Here is a 26476-nt window from a genome sequence, read left to right as displayed (position 1 = left end):
TGTTAATAGTCCATTTTTATTACATGCTAACGTTTTAACTAAAGTCCGCTGAACTTTCCATTCACATATCATCCAGCCCGAACTGCCATTTCATCAGATGCTAAACTGAAACAGAATTGGCATTTTTTTATGTCCTCCCCTAAAAATAACGCTCCCCATGTTTAGCACTCATCTGCTTCTTTTCAACATACAGCTGGAGAGACTCGAAGAGCAGCAGAAATACACAGATGGTGATTGTGTCAAACAGGAAGCATGAATGAATTCAATTCAATTACAGCTCTGAATGGACCGCTTATGTTGGGAACAGATAAGGAATTGAAACAGCAGTTTTAGAGCTTGATGGGATGTGGCTTTTTGAGCATGTACTGTCTCATACACTGCATTTTTATAATTACTAAAATATTTGGTAACACTTCATTTCGATTTAGACATTCTACTAGCTATTTTGCAACTACATGTGAGCTAACCCCAGGACTAGACTGGGACAACATTTTCTAGACTGGGAAATTGTCTCGGTTACAAATGTGACCCTGGTTCCCTGAGAAGGAGAACGAGACACTGCATCCTAGGATGTTTTGGGGAAGGCCTCCAGCATTGTCTGAAGCAATTGTTGACGCAACAATACTATCGGCCGGTGACAGCCTATGCTGTCATACCCGAAGCGTGGTGACGAGACGCAGTGTCTCGTTCCCCTTCTCAGGGAAACAGGGTTGCATTTTTAACCAAGAGGTTCCCTTTTGAATGGGAACTGAAACATCATAGGATGGTAAAAGTACTCACATGCCATGCTGAAGGAATGAATGTCGTAACAACTGACATAACATCAGTGACTTCATAGAGCTAAGGCCAGATTCACCATTCCCTGCCCTACATGGTACGCACCAGCGGACTCTATTAGTGACTCTATTTCCTAGGGCAACCTAACAACGGGTGGTACACCAAGGAGGCTCACAGAGAGCCATACGACCCGGCAGAGCCACCCTGACCGAGCTCTAAGAGCGGAGGTCTCAGCAAGATGACTCTCTAAAGCGAGAGGAAGACTAGCAAAGCCCACCTTGAAGACAATTAATCCGGGAGGCTACAAAATTCCTCAAAGGCAAACATCAATTTGATCACATTACTCCAATTTTAAAATCTCTGCATTAGCTACCCGTGCATCTTAGAATTGAGTTTAAAATTCTTCTTTATGTTTTTAAATCCTTAAATAATCTGGCACCGAGCTATTTGTCTGAGCTACTCTATCTATACAATCCCACACAAGGTCCGTGTGATAAGAGACTTCTCTCTGTCCCCAGATCATGACTGAAGCACAGAGGAGATTGAGCTTTTGCCATTACTGGCCCTACGCTGTGGAACAGCCTTCCGGCATATATCAGATCGGCACAGTCCTAAACTGTTTTAAAACGTCTCTTAAAACCTATTTTTTTTCCCTTGGCTTTCAATTCACTGTGAGCTTCTGTCATGAGCATGTTGAGGGTTTTCTGTTAGAACGGTGTTGTGTTAGTAAGTTAATAACTAATGATCTTTGCAACGGAAGTGAATCAATCAAAACTAACTTTAGCTGGATAATAACTTTATTCTAGATCTGCTAAAAGACAAAACAATCTCTGTAACTGTAATTTCCTATTATCACTGTAAAGCTGCTTTGAAACAATCTATATTGTAAAAAGCGCTATATAAATGAAGATGACTTGACTATGGTTTCTGATTAATGAGCACCATGTGTATTTAAGTTCCTCCTTTTTATTCAGTTGTTGTCTGGTATTGTTCGTGTGATTGTGTGAAATGTGCTGTTATGTTGCCTAAAACCTATTTTTTTTTCCCTTGGCTTTCAATTCACTGTGAGCTTCTGTCATGAATGTGTGGTTTGCCCTGTGTTTCTTCATTTTTTGTGTTGTTCTGTTTTAAATGTGCTATATAAATAAAACAAACTTGAAACTTGAACTTGAGGCTCAAAAAAGAGCCTACAACCCAGTCCACTGCCTCCACGGAGAGCTCCCAGAGCGAAGGCTTCAGCATAACGACCCTAACTACACTCGACACTAAGGACTGCTTACCAAGGAGGCTCACAAAAGAGCCTGACAACTCGATACTGCTATCCAAGCACAGCTCTTGGGAGCAGAGGCCTTAGCAGGACGACTCTCTAGAGCGAGAGGAGGCCTAACAACAACGGGAGCTACCAGCTAAGTCAAGCTACAACCAGTGTAAACCTGTAATATGATCTGAGACTCCAGCGACAAACCGAGCTCTCTTATAGGGAGTTGAATTCCACTTGCACTCAACAATGGAAACTTGGAGACAGCTGAGTGATCCTGCGACCACTCAGAAACATATGTCTTTGTAGGATCTCAAATCTTCAGAGACTCCCGAAGGTGCCTTACTACAAATAAGGGTTCGTAAACTAGGGTGAAAACCCCACTTTCTGTCAGGTTCGCGAGATTGAAGGAGCTCATCCCAGGGACTGGAAGACCCTGCTTCAAGACCCGACTCAGGGGGAGGGTTCAGCTCTTCAGTCGAACCAGAGGAACAACGTCCTCTCTATACTTCAACACTCACGAAGGTGCCTACAACTAGGAAGGGTTTGCAAACTAGGGGCGAATAAACGCTTCTTGTCGGGTTCCAGAGATCGCCACCACGAGCACTGCTATTGTGCCAGCAGAGGGGGCAGATCTAAAAATAACACCTGTCTTCACTCTCTCTGCATCTATTTCCACAGAATTAGGCCTCTCACATTAGCAATAGTTCTTATTCGATCTACGTCATCAATGTTCGCGGCGGCCATGTTGTTGACATAGAAACCACGGCAACTGTCAGTCTGTCAATTGACAAGCGAGGCAGCGTGGTATTATCCATGGTATTATCGCTGTTTTTTTATTTTTTTTAAACAGCGCGATGGTGTGTTGTGTAATACACGGCTGTTCTAACAACAGCAATAAGAACCCCGAAGTTTTTATGCGATACCGACTGTCAGAAAACGTGAATGGAAGGAGACAGAGGAGTTGAGCCAGCGCAGGAGAGACTTGTGGCTAGCTAGGATAAATATAGTCTAAACTCCCCACAGCAAAGTCTGTTCCCATCATTTTACCACATGTTAGGGGGGATTGGGGGATGTAAAAAAAAAAAATTGCATCACAATAAGTGTATTGTGATTGTCAAAACATTTTAGCAACTAAACTGAATTTTATTAGGTTTAGTGACAACATGTTACAATGTTTACATGGTACAATTTCTGGTAAGCTACGCTTTTTTTATTATTTCAATTCAATTATTGTGATTTGATTTAATATTGACTCATTTGGATAAATATTAGGTAGGCTACACAAGATAGGCATACATTTTTCTCAAGAAAAAAAACAACTCACCTAATGAACATACAGAGAGAGATATAATGCGTTTTTTTTTTTTATTATAACTTTATTTAATGATATAAGTAAACATGTAATAAATATGTAATACACTACACATATTTAGCAAAATACTCTATAGCTCTTTTTTCTAGCCAACTAACTATAGCCTATATTATGGTCATCAAAAGGCTTTCCTGAGGTAAATGTTATGTGACATAATTGTTCTCCAGCAGTTTTATTGAACCCTTTGTTTGTTTGTTTGTTTGATTGATTTGTCGATATTATGTATGAGGAATATACATTTCGGTAAGTTGTACTGTATCTTTCAACAGTGTTCGTGTTTATTTACTATTAGCTAGAGATGATCGGTTCACGTGCCCCTAGGGATCTGTCGTGTCACATTTACAAGCGCCAAAACGGTATTTATTGTTTGAATTTCGTAAAAAAAGTGACAGAAAATGATAGCTGAGATTTTTTATATCATAAGTAACCTGCTCTGTCTAGTCTGTCGGTCTCCGTGCCCTCTTTGCTTCGTGAGAAAATGGATGTGTGGCGTGAGAGCGTGTGAAAAGTGTCTCACGGTGAATGCGTGAGAGTTGGCAGCTCTGTAAAATTTAATAAATATCCGGATAAGTTACGGCTGGCAATAAGGACGGATCTTTACTTAAGGCTATTGGGTCTATTTGATATGGGTCCACACCAATCAAGCTTATCTTCTCTTGATACCGACGAGATACTGCTCCCCCCCTCAACTCAAACCTGCGTGCGGCTAGGGGCAGGACAGATGTCATGTCAACAATATGGCCGCGGTTAGCTACTTCCGGTGTTTGCGAATAAGGCCTATAGCAGATCGGATAGCAGGTCCGACCACCAGCTCTGATACGGAGGCACATACTGCACTTCCGGAGATGCGTGGCTGAGTGATTGTCTTCACACGTACATAAACAAATGGATCCTGAAGACAAAAGAAATTGTTGGTGTGTACTACAGGAGCCCTTTTATCTCTGGTCGCACCGATACTGTCATCACATTATTGTCGCGTTTAGACACGTGCTTCAGACACCGGTCACGCTGGAGGCGTTTCCCAAAACATCCTAGGACACAGTGCAAGTTCCCATTCAAAAGAGAACTCACATTCATCCAGGCCAGGGTTAGGTGTGTGTGTGTGTGTGTGTGTGTGTGTGTGTGTGTGTGTGTGTGTGTGTGTGTGTGTGTGTGTGTTTGCTCAATAAAATTAGAGCTTTCAATGTCATAAAAGTCCACTTATTTGTTTTTTTTGTGTCCTTTTATCCAACACACACACACACACACTGCTATGGCCTTTTTATAATAGTGGATGTTTTTACAGAGCAGCTCAGGGACTATCCGTATCTGTATCTGTATCTGTCTCTGAGGCCAAAACACTACAAACAATGCCCTCATGAAAAATATAAAAGTGTGTTTGACTACATTCATGTTATCAGTCTTCCTCACAATGCAATGAGTATGAATATTTAAACCTGAAGATATTATCACATGGTTATCATGAAATGTAGGAAAAAAAAAAATAGTCAAAACAGATGCTTGTGTCTGTATTGGCATATAAAATAATGTTCACACAGTATAAAAGAAAATGGGTTGGAACATGGATCATATTGATACTTTGCAGTCACGTGATATCTGGCGGGCAACAAACGCGGTTAGTGCATCCAATCGCACAACAACTATCTGGCATTTCGTGTACACCTCAAAACACCAACTTTTGTATATTAAAACTGGCAACGTCCTGGCAAGATCCTTGATTAGTTTACTGGTTTTCGTTGCTAGAGAATGACGTTCTTGCCCGCCAGCCAGTACAACTGACGTCACGTGCAAAGTATCAATATGGTGTCATGATTCCTGTCTTGTGTTCCCCTTGTCTTGTGTGGACTCCTGTTATTCCCTGTTCTGTGCCATGTTTTGTAGTCCTTTAGTTTCTGCAGTTTGTCTTGTTTATTAGTCTTCCCAGGTGTTTCTAATTAGCCACGCCCCCTTGTTATCTTGTTTAGCTTGTTTGCTTGTGTATTTAAGCCCTGTGTCTAGTCTCAGTCTTTGTGAGTTCTTGTTATTGTATGTTGGCTGTTTGGTTCCTGTTTCCCTAGTCTGAGTTTGTCTAGTTTGGGGTTTATTTAATAAAGTTTGCTGCACGTGGATCCTGCTTCCTCCTATCATTCAACCACAACGTTACATATGGATACGAATATGAAATATTTATTTGTGTATAGCATAACATTTGATCATTAATACGATGAACATAAAATATTTCTCTGGAATAGATACTTCAGTATGGTGACTGTTGAACAGTATTGACCACTTTCTATACATGCTAACAATTTAACCTACGACCGGTGCTAGTTTCATGTCTTATACAGTATAATAATCATTTAATAATTTAAATAACTAAACAACAATATTTTGTGTCCAGTTATTTGGTAATCCACCACGTATTCAGCATATGAATGTCCATTCAGCTTGTCATGAATGTCAAACTGGGTTTATTTTGTACTAATGAAAGTTTGATTAGTTTGTTCTTGATGACACTGGGTGGTCATTACTGGAACTTCCACAAATGATCCATCAGAATCAGAATAATCAGAATATAAAGGAAATAGTTGACAAACTTTTTTTCTTCAGTTCACACAACTCGCTTTTATTAATGAAAAATTATAATCTCTTAGAAAACATTTCAATAATGCGAAATATATTTTTAAAACAACCTATTTCACACTCATCAAACTTTTATAAAAAAAAAAAAAATGTGTAGCTTCGTAGTGTTATGATACAGTAATTAAATCAGGAGATGACTTGGATGCTGAGATGAGAAGGTAGTGAACAGTACTTGCCATTAGAAACCCGTAGCAGCTTAGTAGTGTCATAACATTCGCTTTCATGAGTTTTGCATGTTTGTTACTTCATTTAACAAATCGTCAAATATGTTTAATAATGCAGTCACAATTTCCTCATATAAGTTAACAAAACTCGGTATAAAGGCTTAAAACAAATAATAGGAGACAACATGCCCTGTTGAGGGAACACAAATATTGCAAGTTTGTACAACCTCAGGCCTTGTGGTTTCTCTGTAGAGGAAGGATTACTGACCGTCACCCCGTGCGGGGTCCGTTTTGCTCATGCAGTCTTTAAGACCGTCCTTCAGTTGGACCAGCTGCTCAGAATGGCTTTCTAGTGTCCCGCTGACCTGCTCCAGGAAGCTGTCCGAATGTCTTTCCAGCTCACTGCGGATTCTCTCAAGGTCATCGGCCAACTCACTTAGGCTGCCACACTGTCCTTCAACCTGGGTGATTCGGCTGTCCACCCCCATCACCTCCCGTTGCATTCCCAGCGTTGTGGAGCGACAACCCTGCAGTTCCCCGGCTAACCTCCGTCGCAAGCTCTGGAGTTCCCCCTTCAACTGGATCAGCCTCCGCTCCCCGGACCCAAGCATGGACGCCTGCCGCTCCACCAGATCCGAGATGCCCTGCACCTGAGTGACCAAACGGCTTTCCCGTTCCTCCCATGTGGAGTTCACCTTGCCGACTTCTCGAGCAAACAGGCTGACTGAATCCCGTAGACCCTTCAAGGTACGATTGACGGAGTTGACATTGATCTTCAGGAGTGTGATTTCCCCTTGAATAGAGCCCTCTTTGTCCTCCTGGGACAGCTGTGTTAGGAGACCCAGTAAGGTGCTGTTGAGATGGTCCAGTTTGCTTGAATGCACGTCCAGGCGGTCCATGATCTTGTTTTCTGTTTCCTTGCAGTCTTCTACCTCCGTCTGGATGAGGGCCGTGTCCGGGCTAGAGGCAGGGGAGCACGCAGAGGTGCAGAGGAGCTCGAGGACGGACATCTGCTTCTGCATCCCATCCAGGTCGACCTCCAGCCTCCTCCGGACACTGTCGATCTCCGTCTCCAGTGCGGGCACCACTTGCCCCTCTAGCAGCGCCGGTGCCGTGGCGTTGCTCAACTCCTCCACCGCTACGAACAGACGTCGCTCCAATGTCTTCAGCTTATCGTCTAACAAAGTCTTAAACCCATCCAGGGAGCTGAACCCATCTTGGTGTCCATGTTCAGAGGCATTAATCCTGCCCTCCATGTCCACCATCCGGCTCTCCACTAGGGTCTCGAAGTGGAGTGTCTGGTCAGTCATGTCCACGTGTAGCTGCCTCTGGGACTCGGTCAGGCCCGTAACCGAGTCCTCCAGCTGGAACATCCTCTGGGTCAGGCTGTTCACCTCGCCGCAGCAGCTCTCGGTCACCGTCAGACCCAGGATCTGTGCCTGCAGCTCACCCAGCTCTTTCCTCAAGCCCGTCTCTCGGCCATCCAGGGAGACTTGGATCTGTTCTTGACCTGTTAAGTGCTCGTCATGACACTGCTGCTTAACCTAAGGACAGGACACAGGAAAACGTACTTTTAAACAGAATACATTTTGTGTCATAGATGATTATGCTCTGCCTCAAAAACGTGTATAATATTCAGTTTAATTTGAATGCTAAATAAGTTCTTTATACTCGTACCGCTGGTTTCACAGACAAAGCTTAAGACTAGTCCAAGACTAAAATGTATGTTTGAGCTGGTTTAACTGAAAGAAACTTGCACTGGCATATCTTAAAATATATCAGTGCCATTGTTTTGTCTCAAGATGCACACCAGTGTTTTTTTTTTCTAAGACACGTTTATAAAAGCTACTTAAATGCACTAAAAATGCCTAATCCTGAATTAATCTAAGCCCTGTCTGTGAAACCAGGCCTTAGATTAATGAATCTTAGTCTGTACTTATATATTAATACCAGGGATATATATATCGGGCTCGATGCTGCGCTTGTGTACTCGTACTCCTACTCATTAAAATGCTCCGATACCAACAACTACACAGCGTGTACAGTACAGTGCTTGTGATTATGCACACTCCCCTGTAGTCAATAACTGTATCCCTTAAAACTCATTTTGATCACCATCAAAATCACCATCATAAAATGTTCACCAAAATGACATATTTAAATGGTTTTTTTTCTTGAAAAAAAATTATTCATGCCTTAAAATAGCTTGAATGTCACTCTACACCCTTGCCTCATTTAGTATACCCGGTTCTATGAATATGCAAATGAGCCCCGCCTCCACTCACTCACTCAGCTCAGAGATCCACTCGTTGATGATCACACGTTGCTCTGATTGGTTACAAGGTAGTTTGTGATGTCAGAAACACCAGCGATTTCAAACCGACTTATGAATTTACACATGGTTTGTCTTAAAACATATTAAAAACACCACATAGACATATAAACAACATTAAAAGCTTGATTTTCACCACAGGGGGACTCGTGTGAATGTAACAGCTGAGAAATTAAATGCAAGACCCTATTTAAACAGTACTGCATGAGTCATACTAAAAGAGAGTGTGAGTTTGCTATTGCGTAATAGATGCATGATTCAATGCATGATTGAATATTGCTTTGATTTGATCATCTAGTATCTCTAAAGAGCATTACAGTACTTCTTAATTTAGTTTTCAATACCTGCTTGCAATGCTGCACTTTGACACAGAATTCATGTATGAAACATTAACTGCAAAAATTAAACTAGTGGCAATTTCTGGTTCATGCTGACTTGAATTAGAACCAACTTATTCTTGGTGAAAAGTTGAGTGATCAACTCACCTGACCAATTCTCTCATCACAGTGACTCTCCAGACCCGTCAGTCTCCTCTCAAGGCCATCGAGGACATCGGCCCTCACTCCGGCCAGTCTGGAGTCCAGGAGCTCCTCTAGACGCCGCTGATCCCCAGGGATGGGTCTCCCAGTGGCAGTGTCTATCAGCCGCTTTAACTGGCCATCGTGTCCCATCACCATTCCACGGATCTCGTCCAGCATCTCGCTCTTGACCTTCAGCTCATCTCTGACCTCCATCACATTTCCCACCAACTCTCCAAAAGCAGGGAGGTTCGCCTCGCCGTCTAAACCGTTTGGCGTGCCCTCTGGGATCAGCCCGAAGCCCACAGAGGTGTCCAGCAGCCGGGGGGCGCCACCGAGCAAAGAGCTCAGCATCTTCCTGGTGTCCTCGCGCAGAGACACGCGCAGACGCTCCTCCATGCCAGACACCAGGCCGTTCAACGAGTCCAGATCTTGAGAGAGTTTACGAAGGTTTTCTTCAATGCGGTCCAAGCGTTCACCAGAGACTCCCGCTTTTGGACCTTGGAAGAAGTGGGAAACGTTTACACCTTTACAATCTACATTTATGAAATTAGAAAAGCGTAGTTCAGGGTTTCTGGCGGTTAGTGGAACAACTTTAAGAAATCCATTGGATTACATTGAAAATGCTAAAAAATATATTATGCTATGCAAGGCCAGTGCTGTCCTAATCAATAAAGTAAACCTAACTCAGAGATCAGGCTCTAAATGAGTTCAGTGATTCAGGTCAAAAATGATTGTTCAAACACAACCAACACCATCAAATCATTTATTCTCTTTGTTCATCTGGCTGTTATAACTGAATTACAGCAGCCAAACTAAATCTAAAGTTAAAAATGTAAGGGTCAAGAGCCCAACTAAAGCAAACACTGATCTCCATAATGGTGACTCGACATTTGTGATTTTCTCCTTCAGTGATTCTGCTTGTTAACATCAGATGTCTTCAATAATGTTCAATCATCACTCAATTAATCACTTAATTATCTCATTAACTTTAACACTGCTTCAGTGTTACTTATAACACTCTGAGAGTGTGGATTATATAAACACTGAGCAGTGTTAATTTAACACTGGGGATTTTGCTGTGTACTTGCATGTCATGTGACGATTAACGGACATCAGAGAGCCATTAAAAATGCGAGAGTGTTGTCAAATTATTGAAACATTAACTTCAAATCTAATCCAAATAAATATTTTATGACAAAAAGTTTGGGAAACCCGTGCATAGATGTTTGGCTTTAAAACAATAATGTACAGTACCATTGTAAACATTATAACTTTGTAATGATCTATTTATTACGATTATATTTTCCCCAATTATTAACGCAAGTGTCACATTAATAATCAAACTGCTAATGGTGAGATGTGTAACTTGCATTTACCATAGCTTGGTATGAACCCACTAGGGATGGGTTTGTTGTCGGGGTGTCCTCCAGGAAAGGGGGTCTTGGGATGACCCCTGGGGTAACCCTTGACCCCGGGCCGAGGGAACGAGCCCTTGAAGGGTGGCATCATGGCATCCGGGTCAGAGGTCGACCCGTCAAAGCAGTTCTCTCCAGAGAAACCGGGACAACAACGCCACTCCAGTTCAGTGATGGTTTTATGACCGATTTTGTACTGTGGTTTGAAGAGTGTCCGATACCTACGGGGAAAAACACACTGAATGTCACAAACAAGATGAACTTCACACTTCACCATCCCGCGGTTTGCCCTGTGTAAAACGAGATCAGCTTCAGGGCTTTTATTCACTGACATTCAGGCATGACCGTAATGATGCACTGAAAAAAAAAAAATATATATATATATTTTGAACCAAATTAAAACCGACTCGAATTTGTTACTGTCACGTTTTGAGTTTGGTCATGCTTAGAGTTTGCTTTCGACATCATTTTCTTTTCTGTTCATCTCTGTTAGGTTGGTTTTCTTGTTCTGTTTATTAGCCCCGTCATCCTCTGTTTCCCTCCTGTTAGCCTCCAAGGTTACAAATGGTTTGATTAAGTTTTCACAGGTGTTTCACTTTCTTTGATTGGTTTATTCTGTCTATTTAAGCCCCGTGTGTCTCTATACGTTATGTTCATTTGTTTGTTCTGTGAAGATTTGAGTTTGTTTCTGCATCTCTGCTGCAACCAAGCTGTGACAGTCACAGCCAAACTGATTGGGAAAAGACAGATGTTTTATTAATATTTAATCAGAATTTAATATTTGTTTGAATAAAAGCCATACATGTAATTAAAAAAAAAAAAAAAAAAAAAAAAAAAAAAAAAACTTAAATACAAAAAGATAAATAGAAAGTAAAAAGATTATTTATTATTAAAGACCATACCATACAGTACTTAATATATTCATCATATAATGAGATATATTTGATGTTTCTTAAATGTAGGTCAAAATATTACTTAAAGCCGGTCAAAATCATTATCTTTTGGCTTTTTACAACTTAATTTCACCATAAACAAAAGCTAAATTAATATGAAAGTAAAAGTTTCACATGGGATAAAACTAAAAACATTTTGTTAGTTAATGTTTAATTTAGTTTACCTACTATAAATAAAGACAACTTCAAAAGACCTTAATGTGTATTGTGATTTCCTTTTAAAATAGGAATCATATTTTCTGTTATGTATGAACAAAAGCAAGAAAGAAAAAAATGATTACAACTCAGTAAATCAGCACTATTTAAAAAAAATAAAAAATAAATCCTCTTAACTGTTTCTATGTTGTTTCTGTGGCAAGCTGAACAAATTAGGTTTAAACTGAAAAACATGATTTTCAATTAAACTAACATAGAAAAGCACTTTTCACTTTTTTCAGTGTATTCCAGTTTAAAAACACGCAACATGACACAGTTTCACTAGACTTTGAACAGTATTCTGAGTGGCCACTAGAGGGCAACTCAAGGACATAATGAAAAGTGCTCGACATCTTCAATCACCACCAAAACATATAACATTCAAATAAACATGTTTGAGGCCATCTTTCTCCTGCTGTTTTGAAAAATAAACACCCATTTGAAACTATATTTTGGTCTAACATTAAAATCCCTCTACATTTTATTCCATTCAAGATTCTTAGTGCATGACTTACATGAGCACAGGACATTTCTGTCCCCATATGCACTTGGTAGTGTACTCTGGCTTGACATATGTGGCCACTCCATCCTGCATCACACAGGTGACGTTCTTCTGGACCACGTAAGCACAGAAGTTCCTGTCGAGAGGAAAGAGACATTCACAATGAAGAAGTCTGAAAAGCAAGGCTTTTTATATTATTAGTAGTGCTAAGCTTCATGATGGGAAACTCATTTATTTGTACAAGTATAAGTAGTTGTGTGCACTGAGTGTGAACATGATGGTTATTACATTTACATTAATGCATTTGGCAGACGCTTTTATCCAGAGCGACTTACATGGCATTTCAAGGTACACATTTTACATTCTTATCAGTTCTTACATTCTTCATTATCATACATCATGCTGATGCATTATCAGTTCTTACATTCTTATCAGTTATTGAAGATCTAGACTCAATGTGAGCATGCATTTACTCATCTCACTTGAACAAAAGAAAAAGATTCAGAATTCCTCAAAATGCAAAAAAACAAAACAATGAAATGCAAACTCACAATATTATGTAAACCTGCAATAATTAAATATGCTAAATTACACAAATATACTTTATGTATTTAATCTCACTTTATTAAGCAATTTCTTTGCTGCTGACCTTCAATGATCCAATTCAACAATAATTATATAAAAAAAATAAATAAAAAAAAAATCTGCTTTTATCGCTGAAGTAATAATGTTGAACTTTCTCCTCCAGAATGGCAGCAGATCTATCTTGCACCCAGCGCAATTGAATTTGTACACAACGCATGTATCATTCCTATTTTGCACCCGCGCACAGTGGACTTTTCCCTCCACAGACGCACGTCGGTAAATTAGGGAATGAACTTGCGCTCCTGGGTGCGGTTCAGTGCAAAGAGGAGGCGTTTTCCGGCGCAAACGATCCCTGGTGCTATTTTGCAGTTTCAGAAAACAATTCCTCCACTGACCAGGAAAAACCTCGTCTAAAGTCAGTGGCGCGTTATTCAGATGCTATTTTAAGGGCACATGCTTGGCCATAATGTAGCGTGTGCACAACGCGCATACACTTTGCTTCTCTCATCTACACAGACGGAGCAGTTGCCATTTTTGCAAATCATACATTATTACAAGGAAAAATATTCCACACGAGGGAAATCATTGAAGATGTGAAAAAATAGGCATAAATCTAGCTTACACATTTACCAAAATTATTATACACCTGTTCAACCGAAGCTGATTTGGGTGTGTTTCTCCATCCCCATACAATGTCACTTCTCTGTGTTTTACGGCCCTGACGAGAACGTCGGTCTCCTCAGCTGTGAACCGCTTCTGGCGTGCGTCTGGCAAATCCGCCGTTATAATAGCAATCCGCCATGGAACAAGCGCACCTGCTCTTAAAGGGAATGTGAGATGACGCTCTGATTGGTTTATTTCACGTTACGCCCAAACCACACCTATGAATAATGAAGCTACTTCAGACCAACCCATAGATTTGCACCGATATCCGCCCACAAAGTTACTTGTGTTTCAGATCTTTAAAATAGGGCACTTGGTGTGAAAGGGCCTTTACATTTGCCAAAAATATAACTTTTTTGTTGTTATTATTGTTAAAAAACAAACAAGCAAGCCCAGCCCTGGTCAGAAAAAGTAACGCAAAAGTAACGTAAGCCATTACTTCCCATGCAAAGTAACAAATAACAAGGCAACTGGTTACTTTTTTAGGCAATATTGTAATGCATTACTTTTAAAGGGAACTTTCCCCAACACTGGTGCTTCTCAATTTTGATAGGTTATTAGTTATTCCATGCATGCATAAAAAAAAAAAAAAATAACAGTAATATACTGATCAGGTCAATACATTTTAAATATTAGAAAATTCTGAGATTCATATTGTATATCATTAAATGTCATCATATATGTATTCCATAATATGTAAATTATTTATATTTCTGATTTTATAGTGCTTGCTCTCAGCTTACTAAAACATAGTATGAGAAATATGCTATTCTGTCAAACCCAAAGTCATGTTTACTAACCCCATTAGGAGCCACATTATACAGTAATAACACAGTTCAACAGCTGATGAAATCTGATTTATGACTGTCTAGTGCTATCAGCTATCAAACAAACAGTTTTGTTGAAGTGATACACAAGGCACACAAGGAAACCCACATTTGGCCATTCATTTGCACGGCCTACATGTGTCTTCACACAGATATTGCTCACGGAAACGAGAGTGTCTGACTGGAGAGCAGTCATGCATTGCTGTACTAGAGCTGGCGTCTTCCAGTGAGCCTGGAGCAAACCTCCGAGTCCTGCTGTTCAACAGCGGTTCTGCTTGAGAGATCTGTACTGGGATAGAGCTTCAGTCATTCACAGTGTGTAAGAGAGTTCAGGTGTAGAGAGATCCCTGACATTAATGACTCTAATTACAAGTGTGGCCAGTCACGTGACCTGAGAACTGGGTAGAAGTCTGGTGTGTCTTCACGTTTCTGTCTTAAAACAGATTGGAGATTATTAAACAATAGTGTGTAACACTATTATTTATTTATTTTATTACTGAAAACAGCATTTTCTTAGGTAATATGACCTGAATTGTTCATGTTAATAATTGACCGTTCGCAAAGATCCGCCCCCTTTAGTTACTGTTGCTATCCCCGACAAGCCACAGCGCTCTCACGCCACATGTTCTCACGCAGTGAAACCAAGCGTGCCGCACAAGCCCTGAAAAGTGAAGCCAAAACGTCTCGATCGCCCCCCGGTGACTGGTCCTAGTATAGGTCATAAGCCCCGCCTCCCCATGTTACTCAATGGGACGTGAGACCAACTAAACAATTAAATACACTTCAAATATCTATTTTCCAAAGGTGGTTTCTTTCATTTTTTTATCACGCTGATGTAAGTTCAAGTGTCTGTTTCAAAAATAAGTTGGTTTTTAGTTAGTTACGTGATGCGGTGGTGTAACGTCCATGATTGAGAGCTGTGATTGACAGGTTCTCTGAGTGAAGTAGTCACTGAAGCACCAACGGACATTTTTTCAGGATCTTCGGAGGACTGAGGAGATTGTATTTACTTTATTTTAACAAGCCTCTTGTCGTACTGCAATCAATTTTTTAAAAAGTGTGCAGAATCCACTCTCTCTGTGAGGGTGAGGGCGGAGCGTTGATTTCGCGGCTTTACTTCCTGCTCACGACTGCGCAGGTCTGGTCCCGAAATCGCTACTGCGCAGACTCAAATTCCAATATGTCAGCGCCATATCGGGACTCTGGCGGCTTCAGTTCTCATCAAGGGAAGAGAGCGAAGGGGTGTCGTCCATCTTTTTTTACAGTCTATGACTGAAACACACACGGCGGAGCAGAGAGGACACTGACAACGGGCCGACAGACAGGACATACCAAGTTACTTTTGATATGAAACAAAGTCTCAACTTTCAAATGTGGTCATTTTTTAAAGAAATTTAAACAATAAATACCATTTTGTGGCTCTTTAATGTGTCTGACAGATCGCTCAGTTAAAGCTTCTCGTGAACCGATCATCTCTTCCTTCTAGTTCATTTATAGCATCAAATAAACATGAATGAACATCAGAAGGAATGTTGTTTTAACCACAGAAAGACGTCAGTACACGCCGTTTTTCAAGTTCAAATCCTCCAACGTTAATCTACTAACTCTCCTGACCGATTTGTCGGACAAAAATGGCGGATTATGATTGGTCAGATCGCCTGTCAATCAAACTCCCTGTGAAGGGTCAATTGTATAATTTATGTAACAGCCACTTCTGCTAAACCTTTTAATCTGTAACATTTACTTATTTTTCTGGATTCATCATCAACATATTCAAGTCTAATTTTATAAGTGACTAAAATGACTAAGTCATATTAAAGTAATTTGGCCTTAATAAGATGCAGAATTTTGACTAAGCGAGCCAGACATGAAAAGTTGTAGAAAAAAGAAATCTAATGCAAGAACTCACTACGCCAAAAATGCGTGTCTGAAGTTGTGTTGTGAGAGTTATAGTGAGAGCATTTCTCACTTACGGCAACAACTGGAATGACCCCTGTGACTTGTCTCTTTCATTGAGGAGGCATTAAACAGATCTGTGCAAACACATGCAAATGAAGGGAATGGGAATAACTACATCAACATTTTCTGACTGTGGGTAACGAAAAACAGACTTCAGTATTCAGCATTTGCTTGTCAGGTGAGCGCACACTTGGAAGAAAAAGAACAACCTCTGTAGTCAAGCAAAATGAGTCCAGGTGTTCAAATGCTCCACATGTATACACATAACTCAGTCCAACCATATCTACATGAGTTGATTCAATCAACTGAAGGAAAAAATGAATGTTTAACAACAAAAAAGGCTCTTTACATTATTATCGTATTCCATGCATTTCCATTTGTTCATATGGAACAAAGTATCTTGTGAAGCTGCTTGAATTACAGTACTGTGACTTGTGAAAGGACAAATTAACACATTGTCAGGCATGTAAAGTGATCTAAGAGCCTCCTGTGATGTTTTAAACAGAGCCTATGATCTGTGTGTTGCATATGAAAGATGAATATTAGCTCTACGGGCTGATCTCCCAAACCACAAAGACCACACAGCACGAGGAGTAAAGAAAATAAAAAAAATGGAGTAAAGAGGCTATCGGAGAGATGTCTCAGCTGGTGTGTCTTCTGTGTGTGCTGGATTCATCTCAGGGTAAAATGCAGTGATGAATCGGTAACAGTGTGAAGGGGCCTAGTACATACACCTGAGGTACACCACATGAAGAAAGAGGTGCAAAACTTGTTTTAGCCTCAGAAAGATGATATTTTCTGACCATCTGATGCAAATAGCAAAGGAAGCTGGAGAGCACACCAAACTGACTGACTTTAATACAATATTGACCCAACAATCAGTTTCCAATAAAGCTCAGGATGAACACGTTCGACTCCTTGCTGATAGGCGAATTTTGCTTCCATGAGAATTTGTGATTTAGGGTTATTAAACACGTTATGTTGCTGTTAACTACAGATCCACTGCCAACATTTCTTTCAGTGTACTATTGGAAGTCTATAAATGTTTATGCAATTTCATCTGATCAATCATTCACGCAGCCCAATGTGTTGTTTTTAAAATTGTTTTTTTTTACCCACCAGCCTATTCTTTATTATTCATTTAATTTCATATCACCATAGACAGCACAGAATACTAAATAATAATAAAAAAGGACTATTGGTAACTGTACATGCCAGTCATTTGTCTCTTCCTGTCTAAATGGGAAGTTCTTGGCCTGACATTATGGACCAGACTTCATGCAGCTGGCTACATGTGACTAGTGCAAAAACAGCAGAGCCACACAAATTATTTTAGACCATCATCTAGCTCAGGAGTTAGCTGGGGATTTTCATAATCTAAATATAAATGGCCAGCATTGTTTAAAATGACCCCTAGTCACCCTTGAGTAATACACTGGCATGTCAAAAGCTTTTAATGGCACTTAAAGCTTAGTTGTGAGATGGAGTTGTGCCAGAATTTTCCTCTCGTTCTCCATATAAATATCCCTCCATTTTTTCATTGTTCTCTCCATCTCATCCACTCTCTCACTCACACTAATGGAAGCAGTCTTTCATCGGTCGCTGGGTTCAGTCATTGGTCATGCCTTAAAGAGTCGCTGTGGAAGGGATGGGGCCACTGACAGTATAAATATGGAGATACGGTGAATGCAAGCTTTTTAGGATCCATTAACTCAAGAAAAGAGTTGCTGCGACACGCTGAACAATGGGATACATTTAGTATGGAGATACTGTATCCAGCCTCCAGAATAGCTTGAGTTCTGAGAAGGAATAAAAATGGCCCTTTAGTCCTGCTAATTTGACCTGATCTCATGCACAGCATTCAAAGACACATGCAGAAATAGATGTCAAACTAAGCCGAGTTATTTTCAACTTAATCACTATGGACCGCATCTGTGGCAAGGTGTCAATTACCATGCATAACTGAACAAGAAATATGTTCAGTTGTATTCATTTATGTATGTGAACACCTTTGTCTATGGCACCTACAAATCTGTCCTTTCAAAACATTTATTTTTGGTATGCCCATTTCAGTGTTAAGCTTCCTTTATAATGATATTACTATAACATGTTTCCCATTCAGTTAAACAGTGTTTATATGTGTACACGTTCACAATGAATCAAAATTATTGTTCATGTTAACAGATGTGCCACAAATGTAGTCCATAGACATTATATAGAAAATAAAGCAGAATCACACCGCCTCATTTCATCAATATTGTGGAAACAGAAATGTATAATTCAGTTAATACTGAAACATATCGATTAATTAATTATTTGATTATTAAATACTTAATAATGTGTGTATTTAAGTGTCACATAAATAACATGCTAACACTGTATGACACTGGGTTCCTGCCTATGTAGTGTTCAAGATCACTTATGAGGCTTTATTTCAAGTTTGAATGTTGTCTTGAATCTCACATTTTGTTTTGAAATGGAACGACAGTCCCTGACTTCTTGAGAAGTGCATTTATATACAGATACTGTTCTTCATGTGTGTTCCTCAGGAGGTAACAGACCTTTACCGAAGGGGGCGATATAGTTACACTCAAATGCCTCTGCCATTAAAGGGGACATATCATGCTAAATCCACTTTTTTAGCCCTTAAATGCATTTTGTTGTATATTTGGAGTGTTTAGAAGTACAGAAAAGTTTAAATTATTCTCTTCAGGTGCTTCGTTGATATCTTTATATTCTGTTTTGGCCTTATTTTTCAACCTGTTCCGATTTCTCTGTTATCTATGACGTTTTGTGAACTATTACGTCACAGTATTTGCAGCGGAACTGCCAAATAAGGACACTGACTTCCAGCCCAACACTTCGAGCAATCCGCCATTATTATTTCTTGCTGCAATTTTGTAGTCCAAGCTAAAAGATGCAGAAGTTACGAGAGGGTAAGTTAAAATGTTCGGTTGTTAGATGTAGTAACCCACACGCTTCATTACACCGTCTAATGTAGATGAACTGCCGCGCTTGTGACAGGGCGCATGTTTAACTGAAGGAACGAGCAGAGAGAGAGACCTGGTCGCGCGCACGCTCGCACTCTCTCTCTCTCGGAGCCCGGCGAAAATGTAAACAAGACACCGTCTCCAAACTAGACGCTGTCTTGCTCTTTCTCCCTCGCACATATTAATCAAAATAAATCGACACGGTGGTAAAAGGTCGGAAGACCAAAGTTTCATGTGTAAATACAGTAACACACCATTGCGATACATCCATATGAAGACGTTGTTCTGCAGGTTCGTCGTCTTCATTTTCATCTCGCTCCGGCTCCGACTCTGGCTCGAACATGTAAGGCTGGCTGGACAAGTCTTCCGTTGTTGACATTTTGTTAATAACGTGTGAATAAAAAGTTTCTGTGCCACTAGATAATCGTATCTCTGCTATCAAACTACAAAAATGGCCGAACGGGGTGGAGTTGAACCTCTGTATCCTGGAGAGGGGGCGGGGTATGAAGTGTCTCAATTGTATTTAAAGAGACCGCACCAAAACGAGTTGCTCTCAGACGCACATCAGAAAAGGGGTAGAAAAGGGGCCTGTGGAGCTATAATAATGAGGAATTCAGACCCAAGCATTGCAGTTCCGCTTTATATAGACTACAAATGTATGATTTATATGTAAAAAGGAACGATTTAAAAGCATGATATGTCTCCTTTAAACCAGATGTTTATTAGCTATAGCTAGCTAGCTATAAATGTGTCGAGGACTTTTTTAGTATGCCAAAAAAATATATCAAAAGATATCTGTAACGTGTATGCTCTGTTTTGTTCTAGTTTCATTGTGTTTTGGTTCTGTTTTCTGTGTTTCCTGTTTGCCTGTGTTCCTGTCATTGTAGTTGACCTGTGTGCCACTTTGTTCCATTAGTTATTGATTACATGCACCTGTAGTTCATTTAGCTTCCTCATTACCTCTCCGTGTGTATTTAAGCTCTTATGCCGTGCACATTAGCCGCGTTTCCGCTGTCAGGGCCAGTGCGAGCCGGGGCTTTAAACGGGCCATGCCGGGCTAATAGCCCCGGATCTGGAGCACTGAACCCAAAACACTGCGTTTCCACTGTTGGGCCAGAAGCTCCACAGCGCTTCACTAAAACACGCCCGTAACACGCCTCTCTGGAACAACGTCACACAAACCCATCATTTCACCAACAAATGGAAGTTTTATCAGAAAACTAATCAGAGCGTGGAAACTAGCGTGATCACAAAACAAACATGATAAAAGCAACCGTTTGCTGGCATTTTTGTTGTTTACTTGAATATTTAAAGCCCAATAATCGATGTTTTACCACAGGTTTACAATAAAAAGTGATACATTGATCATAATGAATTAACTGAATCATTTCTACAAATATGCCACCAAAAATACGACCTGAGGAGCTTTAGCACTCTCTCCCAGTAGGCTAGGTATATTTTCAGTCAGAGAAACAGAGGAAGCTCCCGCAAAAAAAAGTTGATTTATTTTATGACAGTCCGGTATAAAGAGACGAGACGTAGGCTACTGACAGATACAATAAAAACATGATTGTGATAGCCTTTATGATTTGTCTTATTTCTTCAAGCATTCATATTTACCATGTTTACTATGGTAATGATTAGCGGCACAGCGTGCATAGTCTTTTGCATCGCGTATAAATATTTCTACCTTATACGGTGATCAGAATCCACATCGGATCACAGACAGAAGGCATTCAAACATGAAAGTGAGTTTTGAGGTAAATGATTTTAAAAGTCTTTAATGCTGATGTTAGTTGACACAATCATCCGCCGCTGTCGTCTCCAGACTCGGGTGAACTCCGCCTCTGTTTATGACCACTCCTCTAGCCCGAACCGGCCCGCTTTGGACCAAGGTATTCAGTGGGCCAGAAAACCCTGGCCGTTGGCCTCGAGGAAGCCCTGACGAGATCAAGCCCCGGAAGTGACAGTGGAAACGTGACTGGCCCGACAGTGGAAGATGCAGTCCCAGATGAAAGATGACTAATCGTGGTGATTTCTGTGGTCGTGGCTCCTAATCGCTGGTCCTATGTCTTACAGTGAGAGAAGTTCAAATACATCCATTGTCACGGTCTTGCAACCAAAGATAGCCTGCGATAATTTTCTGACAGTGTCAGAAATTTAGCATGATCATCTCAGGCTACGTCCACATTAATCCGCATAGATTTGAAAACAGAGTTTTCGTTTCAAAAGGCTCTCCGTCCACACTAGCGTTTTCAGGCGTTTTCTTAATGTTTCTCATCCACACTGAAATATTGGAAAACGCTAAATTCACCTTACAGCGCATGTGTAAACCCTCATCAAAGCTCACTGAGATGATACAGACAGAACAAGACTTAATCAAGTTATCACGCAATTCTTCTGACAGGATCATTTTATTTAGCAACATATCTCAGCATTCACTGATGCGTCCAGGTTGCATTTTGCAAGGACTGTGATATGAAAGAGTGTGCAAAGTAACATCTTTTAGGAACTGTGTGAAAGTGCACAAATAGCACATAACAGGCACAATACCAGTATAAACATCAATTTCTATTGGTACAATATGCATCACATGACTAAACATATGTCATCGTTTTCAAATACCTCTGTTTTCACAGTTCACACTGCAACGTGAAAACAGCATTGTCAGTGTGGACGGAAGACCAAAAAAGAGAGAAAAAGATGCGTTTTCAAACAAAAAACTTATTAGTGTGGACAAGGCCAAATTGCAAAATTGGCATGCCAAGTTGACCTCTTTTCCCTAACCATGACCGCGTCCATATTCTTTTACACAAGGGTTGTCAAAGCCAAGAGCATTTCCCTTTTTTGTCCAATACTGTATGGAATATCTTCACTGGGCTCATCACAATGCATTCTGGGATTGCCTTGTCTGTGAAGAATACATGAGATGCTGCGTTTTTCAGGTTCGAAAACAGCACTTACCATCACACAGAACGAGCAATGCGCTGCGTTTTTTATGTTGCTAGGCAACCACTGAAACACCTGTCCTGTCAGTCAAGTAAACGCCAAATCAGCCTTTCATTAACTTTATTTACTTTCTGTTAACATTGTGGTAGTTACGATTTGTGAAGTCGTTAAAGGATAATTCCGGTATTTAGCACTTTGAGTCTCTTTTTTGGTTTGTTTTGGATGAACTAGAGTGCTGGACACAGGAATTTTGTCGATGGGTCCTGTCTCGACTTTTTGACTCGTTTAGAATCGCCTTTGACCGCTTCAGAGTGGCTGGCTACGGGCATGCACGAACATGTCCTTAAAACAACCCTTAAAGTTCGTTTTCAAAACTGTGCAACTCGCTGAGTGGTTAGTGGTGTTCGTTGAAGTTCCAAAACAAGTAGCGTAGCGAAATACAGTTTCTGTCGTGTTTTATTTGGCATTTTGTAAAATCCCATTGATTTCTGTTGGAGGACTCATTGCTCGTTGATATTACTGCGCTTCAGACTCAAATATCGAGCGGAAGTTTATACGCAGTTGTGAGGTATCTGAAAAAATAGTTCCACTATAGCAAATAACACGGATTGAAATCATATATTGTGCTGATATATTTGTTTTTAATCATCAACGAACACCACTAACCACTCGGTGAGTTGCACAGTTTTGAAAACGAACTTTAAGGGTTGTTTTAAGGACATGTTGGTGCATGCCCGTAGCCAGCCACTCTGAAGCGGTCAAAGGCGATTCTAAACGAGTCAAAAAGTCGAGACATGACCCATCGTCAAAATTTCTGTGTCCACCACTCTAGTTCATCCAAAACAAACCAGAAAAGAGACTCAAAATGCTAAATACCGGAATTATCCTTTAAGCTCCTGGTAACCCGCGAGAGCACCACAAGTGTATCCTCCATCATCACAGTCTCCGGACGTTCAAGCAACTGTAGCTTTCATCACTAAAACGGAAGGCCCGCCTCTCCATTCATTCGATTGGACAGTGGAAAAAAACGCAATGACGTCGGGCGATTTTTCCGCTTGGAGTTGCTTTTTTTTCAACTGCAAAAACGCGAGGCGCAGCAGGCGCATAGTAAGCGTGCAGAACGCTCACTGCCATAGGAAACCAATTGAAAAAAGGCGCCTCTCACTGCAAAAAACGCAACAGGTGTGATCGAGGCCTTAGACAGTGGACAAAAGAAGCTATCTTAGAAGGCAGTATCATCGTGCTGTCATTAATCGGCAGATTTTGAATCGGGAGCATGCTAAGGAAGCCTTAAAATGCTGTCTACATGGGCATCTCTCTGGAAACAGAGATAGACAGGAGATATACAGGCTGTTGTGATTTACCCGAGGGACCAAGATGAACATGTTCAGATACACAAATGGTTTGTATGGTATTAGATAGTGCTCAGAACATGGGTCATTGAGGACAGATGCAACATCACTGCCAACATTTGCGATCTGCATTTGATACCACTGGCATTTCAGAATTCCTAGATGCCAACAGGTCTTTGATGGGAATTTTCTCAACATGCCAACTGCTTATCTTTCGGTTGGATTCAGATTGCTCCAGAGCTGCTTTCGGAAACAAAACGTCATTGATTTTAAGACATTTATAATAACTTCAGACCAGTGCTTAATTTGAGCTGGATCCTGTTGTCCCGGATCCAAAATGTCAGATTTTGGATTTAAACGATCCGGCATTAACAAGTGCATCACATGGTGACTGTGTGTGTTGCAATATGTTTTGCTATTGGCCCTCAACATACATATTTTAACCAATAAGCTTTCTTAAGTTTAAAATCATTCTTGTTGGTTGGTGCTTACTGATTCTTTTTTGAGTGCAGTAATCATCAGAAAGTTTGGAGTGTGTATATATCTGACAAATTATTATATTAAAAAAAGTTAATATCGGCAAAATGTCAAAAAGATATTCAAACATATTTAAATTTTTCAAAGTTGCTATATATGTGATAGAATAATACACTATGCAGAAGATAGCGCCGTACAGAAACTCTTAAAAATATTGAAATATGCTCTTATTTAGTTTAGTTTTTAGTGACGTCATTGAATGTTCTGGGAAATCTGAAGTCGTATGGTCAGTATCAGTCACAGCGCATTTTATGTGCTGTTTTTGATCGGGCAACTATTAATTTACAAATTCAGTATTGCAACAGTATACATCAAGGCCTGGTTTCACAAACAGGGTTTAGATTAAGTCAGGATTAGGTCTTAGTTCAATTAGGACATTTAAGTAGCTTTCCTTGGAAGAAAACATGGTGTGCATCTTGACACAAAACAATGGCACTGATATTTCAAGGTAAGTCAGTGCAAGATGCTTTCAGTTAAAACAGCTCAGGCATGCGTTTTAATCTGGTACTAGGCTTAAACCTAGTCTGTGAAACCAGAGGTATGTGTGCTATCTCTTTAGGGATCCTTCCAAATATCTGATAACACAAAACAATTTCAGAAGCTATGACTGAAACATTAAGGAAACCTTGACATTGGATACATCATTAATGTTGGCAGATGCTGATGAGATATATAGTCATCCATTGTCGAGATGTAAAATTTGAGTAACTGACAAAAATTTGGTCAAACTATAGGTGGCCTTAACTATAGTACTTAACCATTTGATTCAATTAACTTTGGCACATACTGTACATGTTAGTGCATTGTAATACATTTAAAGGACTTTAATTACATTTAATTACACCGATAACTTTACTCCTGACTGTAACAACTCTCACACTAAAAACTGATCATACATTTACTCCTAAACCTAACCAAACCTCAAACTCATTGGCAATAATGTGGGAATTTTCAGAACAATGCATAGTTATGTATGTATCCATCGTCATGTATGTATTTATTGTTAGTACACAGTGAGGCCACACTACATTAGGCCACCTATTATAAAGTGTGACCACTTTTTGTTGTTGTTGATGTTGTTAAAATTGATATGATCATAAAAAGCTAATGTTAATTTTAAGCCCTGTGATGACTGTCATTTTAGAAAAGTTTGCATCCTATTTTAATCATTTTTTTCAGTTCACTAGTAGTCCTGAGGTGAGACAAATAAATTTCTCTAACTACAAACATTACATATAGTCTCTCAGTGAATTTGAGCTCCTAAAACTACATGTGCAATTAAAAGAATCAGAAAAATGTTGCAGATGAAGCATATGAAACTGCAGGACGCTGCTGTCACTGCTTGACATTTCATTACTTGTGCACACACACATCCATACACACTCACAGCCTATGGTCTAATGCTTGATACATTGGGCTTCTGTTCTGTTCTGTACACACACACACACTCATACACAAACATCTAACTTTACTGTTTACTTACTTATGGTGACCCATTGGTTTTCCAGGGCTGTGTTGCGGGACGCTCCCAGACTTGTGTAGATTGTATCTGTATGGACTTCCATAGAGATTTCCTTTGGCATCCACTGAAGTCAGTAGCAATGTGACCAACAGAAGACCCCCATACGTGAATATCCCCCTCATCTTCAAGCAGCAGAGCAGAGGCTGACAAAAACACTTGCAGAAAAAGCCATAAAGTGGAGGAAGACGGAGAAAGTGTGTCGAAAGCAGAAGCTGGGGAGGGCTGCAGAGTCCGGAGGTTGTGAAGTGTTGCTTGTTTTCCTTGCTGAGTCCCACAAGGTTTCTCTGGAGCACTGACTTCAGTTACTGGCGGGCAAGCAGTGCTGCAATTGAAACATCTGCTGTTCTGGCACCATCCTGCCCACTGCACCGCTCACACACACCAGAGAGAGAGAGAGAGAGAGGAGAGCAGTAGCAGGATCCTAAAGCAGGAGTCGCTGCGAGCGCTCGGATGCCTCAGCCAACAGTGGGCCGGTGAGCTCGACCCTGCAGCTGCAGCTCTGACGGGGCATTTGCATATCCCTCCCCAAACTCCTGCCTGAAATGAGACCCAGCAGGCGACAGCAGGGGTGAACCCGTTCACTTTATGTTTCTCTCAAAACAGAAACCCACCGGACCGCTCAAAAACAAGAGCCAATCTCGCTGCTCGTTTATGTCAGTGCAGCTTTAATCTGTGGCTCAAGTGTAAAAGCACACTGGGATTAGGATTTTTTTTGGGGGGGGGGGGTCCTCTGTGCCAAATCTACACCCCCCATTCATTGACCTCAGCCCATAACCTTCTCACGTGCCTGTAGCTATAAATCTCCAAACATTTCTTTTGCTTTGTGCTTTTCCTCAGTTTGTGCAGAAAAATTCAGCAGGCTCCATCTCAAAAAGTGTTTTTTGCTAATTTCAGCAGGACACAGTTATCATTTCACGTCCTGCACCACATTGTTTAAATAGGAAATGCATTTGCGCCCATGGGCTGCTGGTCTGAGAA

The 26476-nt window shown here is 40.5% G+C and overlaps 1 protein-coding gene across 1 annotated transcript; it reads right to left on the bottom strand.

The window, feature by feature from the left end:
• Positions 1-5555: 5555 nt before the first annotated feature.
• On the bottom strand, positions 5556-25960 carry emilin3b (elastin microfibril interfacer 3b). Its single transcript, XM_079848463.1, has 5 exons — positions 25460-25960; positions 12128-12250; positions 10426-10685; positions 9014-9546; positions 5556-7740 (listed from the first exon to the last, which is right to left on the bottom strand). Exons 1-5 carry the CDS (start codon positions 25618-25620, stop codon positions 6457-6459), a joined length of 2361 nt encoding a protein of 786 aa, XP_079704589.1. The 5' UTR covers positions 25621-25960; the 3' UTR covers positions 5556-6456.
• Between the last annotated feature and the right edge of the window lie 516 nt (positions 25961-26476).

This window comes from Squalius cephalus, assembly GCF_949319135.1.
Source record: "Squalius cephalus genome assembly, chromosome: 18".
Lineage (NCBI taxonomy): Eukaryota > Metazoa > Chordata > Actinopteri > Cypriniformes > Leuciscidae > Squalius > Squalius cephalus.
This window is presented reverse-complemented; position numbering and strand designations above follow the sequence as displayed.

What these genes read in the sequence shown, in the direction of transcription:
- emilin3b (XM_079848463.1), bottom strand. Translation starts at nt 25,620, where the DNA reads ATGAGGGGGATATTCACGTATGGGGGTCTTCTGTTGGTCACATTGCTA. An exon ending in AAACCAATGGGTCACCATAA is followed by an intron (nt 12,251 to 25,459) that starts GTAAGTAAACAG and finishes TCCTCTCGACAG; the next exon opens with GAACTTCTGTGCTTACGTGG. An exon ending in CAGAAATGTCCTGTGCTCAT is followed by an intron (nt 10,686 to 12,127) that starts GTAAGTCATGCA and finishes TTTTCCCCGTAG; the next exon opens with GTATCGGACACTCTTCAAAC.